Here is a 9,052-nt window from a genome sequence, read left to right on the forward strand (position 1 = left end):
AAGTTGTCCGCTCACTATAATGCTTTGCTAGTGCCATCAAAGGGAAATAGCTCAAAAGTTTATTCAGTATAAGGTAAAAGCATGCTTTGTTCTATTCAACGAATGACTTTATTCTACTGGTTACAGCAACTTTACAACACCGTGGATTTTATACAAGTGCAATATTTAATCACCCTTCGCACTTTGGTAGCTGTCAAGGCTTGACGTTACGTTGCTAAGAGGTCCTTAATTCCTTAGAGACGGTTGTCAGCTATAGCGGCTTGTTAATAATGAATAAAAATATTGACTCGGCCGAAAAAAAAAGCAAATTTCAAATACAAGCTACAGTAATTCAGCGACGAAAAGAAACATTATGATATCTTATAAATCTACAAACAAACCAAATCAAGTTAAACTTAGGGTCATGATTCCTTCCTGTCAATGTATAACAACTTCCTTAAAGGTTGTTTACTAGTGGAGGGTTAGTTAAGGAGACACTTTCCAGTCCACTTTTAGCTTAAAGAAAAAAATCACTACTTCCAATTTACTACTTCCAATTCCAGGAATATCCTTAAACAAGTATAAAAATGCGGTTGGGTTTCTTAGAAACCGAATTTCAACGAGGCACTTTTTGTATAGTTAGCTCATTGTTGAACTGGTTTAAAATGCTACCAAGTTATAAAATGACTAGCACAATTACTCTTTAAATAACTTCTTACTCCGACAAGAATATATGCATTCGTCATTAAAATAACTTGTCTTTTCGATTTCTGAATTGTAGTTCTTCAAAATAAAATCACCGCGCTTGAGATTCACTGTAGCCCACGACCGTTGGAGCACCCAACGAGTCAACATTAAAAGATGGTAACAATGTAGTTTCCTGCTTCCTGTTTCTACACCATTTTCTGGTCTTTAAAAACACAACTTTCTGTAAGCTCATACATTTTAATCTGTCCGGATGCTTTAGTTAAAAATATAGTTGAGGAAAGTTTTTGGAAATGGAATTTTATTACCAAAATTTAGAAGCTCATTTTAGTTTTACGAAAATGCTAGCCGGTTTTTCTTAGTATTTCTGATGACATATTTAGCCATTCGAAAACGAAAGAAATAACTTTCTCTCATGTTACTAAATTTTGAGTTGACATTCTGCCCTTCTGTGGGGCTGTGGATCTTCTTCACTAGTAAATCCAAATTTGTGAGGCGATTAATGCCTTCCAAACTAGTGGTTAATCGTTGAGTGCCCCTGGTGAATCTCGATAATCGATTAAATAATAACAATGGTACAAGCATTATCCATCTCGATTCACAATCATCGGCGAGCCTAAACAAAGATCTGTACATTCCACGGCGTTGTTGTTTCCAAGGACGGAATCATACGCTATTAAAGGAATTCTTTCAAGGATACATTCTTTTAAGAATACATCAAATTAGCGTTTCAGAAATACCGTATGCTAAGACATATTCGCAATTTTCAATTTCTTACACACCCACGTACGCACACAGGCACACAGAAACAAGAAAAGGACGAGCAATAACAAGTAGATTAAAAAATCTAAAAATAATTGTTAACCGATGTCAAGTACTCTCTTCACTTTAATTCCTCGTCTGCTTGTTAAATCAGCGTCTGTAAATTGGAAAAGAAATACATAATTAAAGAAATAAAACGACAGTAATGGTGACAGTTTAAGTAATGTGCCTGAAAAAAAATTGTTTTTATTTTCGTTAGGTAGTTGACAAGGCTTCTTTTGCAATGAGATTTTCAATGTCAAAAGGTCAGACTGCGATAGTTTTAATGAAAATGACAAAAATAGCGAGTTCTCATTTACGTTTGATCGAGACAGGGCTAATCCTACTTCCTTAGCAACACAAATAAACAAAAAGTCCCAACTGCGACAATGTCTGGCTGGTTTCTTTTCATTCGAAAAATCGAATCCATTCTGCCCTGGACATCGGTCACCGTTTGTTGTATTTAGTCCCACTTCTCTTTTCCCAATAACTTGCTTAAGCCTCTAATTTTCAGCCGCAAGTCATAATTAACTGGAAGGTAGATAATTGTACAACCGAGACAAGTTACAAAGAATTTGGCCTTGCTTCAACACCGGAAACAATTAGAAAGAGCAACCAAAAATTATGGATTGAAACTTTCTTCAAACGAAATGGGCTTTCTTCAAACGAAATGTTTACATTGTAAAAAAGTTACACTTACAGTTCTCCAAAGTCAAACGTGACGTCATCACCAATGAGTACAAATGGAGCCCAATGCTTTACGGCACAGTAGTCCTTTGAATTTCGAAGAGACGTCATAGCCTGGTGAAGAGCCACACTGGCGCTTTTTCCATCAAATAGGTGTTGATAGAAGATCTTCATGAACTCCATAGTTGCTTTATCAGAAATTGACCAAAGTGACGCCAGAACAGAACGAGCACCAGCCGCCAAGAACGCCCGGGCGATACCGATGACACCCTCAGACTTAACCTCTCCTCTACCACTGTGACAGCAGCTAAGGACAACGAGCTGTGCTCTCAGCCTAACATCTTGTAAATCAGCCATTTTCAAAATGTAGTCTTCTTCTCTGGGACCTTTGATCTTTGGTCTTGAGCGTTGATCTCGATCTCTTTCCCATCCAGGATTTGGAGCCAAAGCAATTTCTCTGTTTCCTTTTTTCCATGGGCTGCGATGTGAACCAAGGCGACTGATGCGATTCGTTTCAAAACCTCCTCTTTGGTGGCTTTGATTCCTGTAAGTGATGGGATCCTTAGAATTTCCCCTATCATCTCAACTTCCTGTTTGGCGTGTGGCAGTTCTTCGTACTTTGGCTTTGGCTCTGGGTGTCCAACAACTACCTTCTTCAGACAGGGATTTCCAACAAGCAATGCTCCACTCTTACTGTGGTAGTCTACAGGGGATTCTTTGATGAGCTTCAAAGTGGTCAGCGAGGGTACAGTCCGAATTCGGATAGTCTCGCTCAATGCAGATAATGGAGCCAAGCACAGAGGACCATCGGGAACAATGATCAATTCACCACCCTCCAAAACGTCTTCGATGGGACCAATAACAGCGTCATACAATGGCTGCAGGGACTTGCTACTGATGCATTGTGATGGCCCTGATTGTGCTCTATGATCAGCCCCGTTATCATCAATTAGCTCACCCATTGTACGATCCTGGCCAATTACGCGATCACGAACTCCACTTTCCTTTAAAGTGGTTTCCAAAAGTTCTTCAACAGAATCTTGGTCGAGTCTTCCACCCTCTATTTTACTTTCTCTAAACACGACTTTGTCTGTCTTGCTGATAACCCAGAAGTTGATTTTGTTGTTCTCATGTCCAATGAAAACTGTTTGGGTGGATAATTTGTTTGAAATGTCAGAAATTACCGATTTTGGTCCAAGTAAAACCGATGGAAGTTCTGTAAGTCCATACTGTATTTTCAATCCATCTACCAAGGCCTGTGCTCGTGCTTTCTCAGCAGCATTCAAAGCCTGTTCAGTCTTTTGGAGTCTTAAGGAAGTACTCCACGATAAAATGTAAGGATCACGCCAGAGCTCACGAAAGCTTATTTTCCAGGTATCCCCAGAATGAAGACGAGCTCGCACATTATCGAAGATGTTTACGCTAGACTGATAGCATTCCTTCGCTTTTTGAAAGTATCCAAGACTGAAATGAACGTTGCCAAGATTGCAACTGGCGCGTCCTTCTTGCATTCTGTTCCCCATTTGCTTGGCAAGAGACAAGTCATTCTTGTGGTAGTGACCGGATTTTTGAAAGTTTCCCTGTAGTTGATTAACGGCACCGAGACTGCTATAGGCCCGACCTTCTCCTGCCCTGTCAATCACTTCTTTGGCAATCGAGAGGCTTCTTTCGTAGTATTATTTGGCTTTTTTGTAGTTACCAAGGAGTTGGTAAAGGTTGCCGAGATTGGCACAAGCGTCACTACTCCATCCTTCGGCAAGCGACAGTTGTAGGTCAAAGTTCTTTTCGGCCTCTTCATAGTTTCTGAGACGGAGGTTTGCGCAGCCGAGATGACCATACGCTCGACCTTCTCCGTCTTTATCTGCATTTTTTTTAGCAATGGCGAGCTCTTTATTGTAGAATCTGATGGCTTGTTGAGAGTTTCCAAGGGCATCGTAGGCGCAACCAATTCCGCCACAAGCATCTCCTTCTGCTTTCTTGTCTCCCACTTCTTTGGCATTGGACAGGCATCTTTTTTGGTACTCTAGGGAGAGTTCTTTAGTGTTGGATTTAATGGCTTCTTGGAAAATTAGGAGGATTCCAAAGCCACTGTTTAGACCGTTGTAACCCCATCGTCTTCCTATTCCGTCGACACTGTCTTCTCCGGCAAGGGATAGACTTTTCATGAGCAGCTCAAGGGCTGTTTTCAAGACTCTTAGGTCTTGATAGGTTTCGCTAAGATTGCCATGCACGTATCTTTCTGCTAAATTGTCGCCCACTTCCTTAGCAATGAACAAATCTTGTCTGATTGGGTACTCTATGGCTTTTGGAATGTCGCCATGGCTACTGAAAGCGTCGCCGAGACCGCCAAAGGCCCGCCGTTTTTGAAGTCTGCCTCCAATGTTTGCTGCAATGGACACGTTTTTCACTTGGTAGTCCACGGCTTTTGAAACCGACCAATGGTTTGATGAACTTCGCCGAGATTGGAACAGGCCCATACTTCTGTGGCTACTTGGTGAGATACTCTATTTTGTTTGATATTTCTGATGTAATCCTAGAAAATTTATAGGTTGAAGTGTTAATAGAGGGAGAAGACAGGATTTATTTTTACCATTATATTGTCTTCATAAAGTTATTGTTTGTGACCCTCTGCTTATTTCCGCCAAAGTCTTGTTATTTTGATGTTGGGAATTGTGCGACATTTGATTAATGATGAATGACGTAATAAACGCGTCTAAAAACGTCTATCTTGCTTCTGGTGAACAACAAAGTTTTTTATGCCATGGCTTTACCGTATGGGCGGCTGACGGTAATCGGTCTGGGGAAGGTTTAACTAATAATCGGCTAATAGCGTTACAAGCTATTCCCAAATGATTCTTGAGCGACATTCGTTGTTACAAGAAAAGTAGGAAGACATTGTGATTGTAAATTGATTAAAAACATTAAAAAAAAAAAAAAAACCGACACAGAGCACCACGTTCTGTTAAGAGCGGCTGGCTATAAACATAGAACTCGCCTTAAAAAATGAAATTTGTTCATGTTCTTGTCTTGATCATCTATTTTAAGCACTGTTGCGTGATTTTTGTTGAGCGCCTCTGGTTCATAGTTTTCAATATTTTTGTCGTATCCCTTTTATGCTGCCCAAGACCTCCAAACTTTTATCCAGTGGTTTGTAATTTGTTGAGTGTTTCTGCGTTTCACATTTTCCTTTAAACTTTAAATTAAAATGTTGTTACTCTCTTTAAATCTGTTCGCCATTTTCTTGCGAGACAGCCGATTTGTAACCTTGCGTACCTGTCAATCATTTTAATTTCACCATTTTTGTACTAATTTTAACCCTTTTCACTCAGTTTCACGTTTTTAAACAACATTTGCGTTTGGAAAAAATTGAGACGTTCTCCACCAGCCAGAATAGAGACATTTTCGTATGTGTATTATTATTATTCTTAAATGGAAATCCTTCCTTTAGACCTCCATTTTGCATTAATGTAATTCCTTTCTTTTTTTCAGATTTCTTATCCGCTAGTTAATTTTCAAATGCTTACATTACTGTTGTCATTTCAATCTTAAGTTAATCTATTACATCCTTAGTGTAAATAACGGAAATACGGAAAACACCGCATACTGCGGTCGAGTAAATGAGTTTGTTAAGGAGGCTTGTAAGGGTTTTCCATTGTTACAATGTTTTTAAAATGATGAAAAATTACAAAAAACTGTATATAGTCATGTGGACAAACTATAAATGCCTTAGTTCTGAGGTAATACTGGTTACCATGGCAACAGGTCAGCTCTACCGAAGAAAGGCATTAACTCTAACTTTCTCCCAAATGTTTCTACTGAAGTAGCATACTGAATGTTGCATCCATTCAAAAAGTCAAAACAGGTCACCGCGCAAATTTTCGAGATGAAAACAAATGTTTTCTGCTGGTCTTATTTCCGGCTCGTACGATTTTACGCTGCCCTTCCACTTTTGGCGTTCTGCACGTGCTACTCAGTTGATTGATAGACATTTTGATTCATTCGGCTGACGCGAACACCTTTTACCGTTGGTGTAGCGCGGGAAGAAAATGGCCTGATTAAAAAGATCAGCAGCACGCCCTATGTCCTCTCACTAATTTTCTTTGTCAAATTGGGTTAATTGATCGTTACGACTGTACGGTTAACCTGAGAATATTTATTATTTGATGAAAATTTATACGGTAACCCTTCTTAATTTCATTTTGTTAAACTTAGTTTACTTCCTTCATGAAGATTTTCAGCATTAGGTGTATTGTAATTTCAAGATTTGGCGTTACATGTTTTCACACTGCAAATTCTGTTTTCTAAGTTAATTTATTTATTATTAATTTATCGTTAAAAACAAAGTACGTACCGTGGCTAGTTGCGACTGAGTAATCAGGTCCTGGACTTGAAATCCTTTTATGAGAGCCCTTCAGTGTATTTTATAATAAAGAAACCTGTAGTAATTCAAGACAATTCTAAATCATCTGCACGCCGTGGTCGATGAAATATATGTGTTAAAAATATCCTACAAACAGCGTCACGGCTGACTAAAAAACCTAATCAAGAACTGTGCGCTCAAAAATGAAATTTGAGTTTTCTTCATTTTCGAGCAATGCCGAAATTATTTGCTGTCCTATTCTAGAAAATTACTGTCGAACGTTTTTATTTTTCCGAAAATTACACCTTTAACACGCTTTGGGGTCATATTACAGTGCCCAATTTTACGACTGAAAGTTTACAACGCATATTAACAAAACCACCTGGAATTCATGACATTAAATCATAGTCTTAGTGTTGTTTCCTGTTTGTCTAAAAATGTCCTCGATTCTTTCCACCTGGCATATTAACAACGCATATTAACAAAACCACCTAGAATTCATAACATTAAATCATAGTCTTAGTGTTGTTTCCTGTTTATCTAGAAATGTCCTCGATTCTTTCCACCTGGCCTCGCGACTGAGCACTACAATCGAGTGGAGTTAAGACATAACTTACAATAAAATTGTGCACAATATGTTTTTGTGGCCTCTTTTATTTGTACTTTGTTAAAACCTTTAAATACGAAATAACCACGTATCGAAACTTCATAGTGGCGTGCGAGCAAGCGTTTTCAAAACTTTGATGGAGGCTAGCACCTTCTGCATTCTTTGCTAATGTTTAATTTGATATGGTATTCCCGTTAATTTACTCCGCTTAGATTTTGGGGGCTCTTTTCTATTAATTTAATTTAATTAGCGGTTCAATCGATGCTCCAACTGTCAGGTGGAAAGAATCGCAGGCGCCTCGAGATACCCATGGTTAGGGGCTTAACCTATTTAATCCTCACAGCACAAGACGTCAACATACAACAACGTAAAATGGAAAGTGTGTGAAATATCGATTTTACGATGGGAGAAAATGTTCGGTCAAAAATTCCTGTTTTCTCTCCCCACAGGAGTCGAACTTATGACCTTCCGATAAATAGTTCGGATGCTCTATCACTGACGTCAAATTACAAGATAATTTTATGACGTAGTGTTGTAATAATTATTATAGGATTTGACGTAACTTACAATGCTGCGATCATAAATTGATAAAAGACCTAACACTATTAGTTGACGAGTTGTCGAACCCTTTCAGTTTAAAATGGAAGGGATTGTTGCATCATTTAATTTAAGAACCATCTAGAAATGAACTGTTCACAGAATTCCCTTTATCTCCATGCTCCCTGAACTGATTAAAAGCACGAGAAAGGGTAAGGGGACTTCATTGATACCAACTAGCCTCAATTTAATGGCGAGTCAAAAGCCAGATAGCCCGCACCTACTGGGAGCCTTTAATTTCATTGAACCTGTACATCATCGCGTTGTATTGCTTCTGGGTTTGGGTATATTGCGTCTGTTGTTTGTTCACTGATTCGCTATTGTTTTTTTTTTTTTTGAGTCAATCCTGTAAGCGTTTCTAAAAGCTGCATGGTGCCCCTGAGAAGCAGTTTTTTTTCCAATTAAGAAAGACCTTCACTATGGAATTAATGAACTGAATTAAGCAAGAGACAGGTAAACATTATGTCAAGGAAAATGATCGGAAAAACGAAACATAGTCTACCATAAAGGTCCTCAGTATACATCTTTGTTCGAAGGCTTGAAAAAGCGTTCAGGCTATAAAAAAAGGTGGTGAGAATTATAACCTTTTTCAATATACAGAGCTGCTCCATCTCTTCCGGTTTTTGCTCAATTGAAACTTTTAAATTTTTGTCAAATGAAAGATTTTCTAATCAGCTTCTTCAGCTTCAGTCTTAACTAACAAAGTAATCCCGTCCTATTTCAATAATTTCTGTAAAGAAAATGCTCAAGCCCATGATGACCACACTAGAGAATCAAAACTTCTTAAGATTTTTAATAGAATAAATTATGGAAAATATTCCACAAGCAACAAGATAGTTGCTATCTGGAATAGGATACCATTAAACATCAAACGATTTTCATCCATAATTAACCGGTTTCAACATTTGCTTCGAAATGCGTTCAACACAGTTATTGAACCAAATGTCGGGTCCGTTTGAACAGGTCGTTCAGCATTGTTGAAAGCGTAAAAAAAAAGATGTTGAAAACTTGTTGAAAGTGTGTTGAATCAAATTTAAATTGGTTTAAACTTTCATTCAACATCCCTTCAACATTCCTTTTGTTTTTGAAAATGTTGAATGGCGTTGAAACCGTATGAAATCTCCGTTCATCCAACATTTGCCCAACACCCGTTCAACTTTTGCTGAACAAATGTTGGGCGAATGTTGAAACCCCTCTTAAACGGCCCTTAAAGGAAACTGAAAGAGTTTCACCAATCCTAGAATAGTTATATTTAGTTTGAATAATGGTTAAATTTATTAATGTTATGAAATTTGAAATTAATGTGCGTTATCGCA

At 38.3% G+C, this 9,052-nt stretch overlaps 2 protein-coding genes across 2 annotated transcripts; both read right to left on the bottom strand.

Moving 5' to 3' along the window:
- Positions 1 to 436: 436 nt before the first annotated feature.
- LOC146463175 (uncharacterized) lies at positions 437 to 3,759 on the bottom strand. Its single transcript, XM_085084727.1, has 2 exons — positions 2,186 to 3,759; positions 437 to 1,603 (listed from the first exon to the last, which is right to left on the bottom strand). Exon 1 carries the CDS (start codon positions 3,693 to 3,695, stop codon positions 2,532 to 2,534), a length of 1,164 nt encoding a protein of 387 aa, XP_084940853.1. The 5' UTR covers positions 3,696 to 3,759; the 3' UTR covers positions 437 to 1,603; positions 2,186 to 2,531.
- On the bottom strand, positions 3,720 to 6,592 carry LOC146463176 (uncharacterized). Its single transcript, XM_085084728.1, has 2 exons — positions 6,524 to 6,592; positions 3,720 to 4,705 (listed from the first exon to the last, which is right to left on the bottom strand). Exon 2 carries the CDS (start codon positions 4,647 to 4,649, stop codon positions 3,849 to 3,851), a length of 801 nt encoding a protein of 266 aa, XP_084940854.1. The 5' UTR covers positions 4,650 to 4,705; positions 6,524 to 6,592; the 3' UTR covers positions 3,720 to 3,848.
- Between the last annotated feature and the right edge of the window lie 2,460 nt (positions 6,593 to 9,052).

The sequence above is a fragment of the Pavona decussata genome, unplaced genomic scaffold, assembly GCF_977016875.1.
Source record: "Pavona decussata unplaced genomic scaffold, jaPavDecu1.1 SCAFFOLD_180, whole genome shotgun sequence".
Taxonomy (NCBI): Eukaryota; Metazoa; Cnidaria; class Anthozoa; order Scleractinia; family Agariciidae; genus Pavona; species Pavona decussata.

What these genes read in the sequence shown, in the direction of transcription:
- LOC146463176 (XM_085084728.1), bottom strand. Translation starts at nt 4,649, where the DNA reads ATGGGCCTGTTCCAATCTCGGCGAAGTTCATCAAACCATTGGTCGGTT.
- LOC146463175 (XM_085084727.1), bottom strand. Translation starts at nt 3,695, where the DNA reads ATGGGGAACAGAATGCAAGAAGGACGCGCCAGTTGCAATCTTGGCAAC.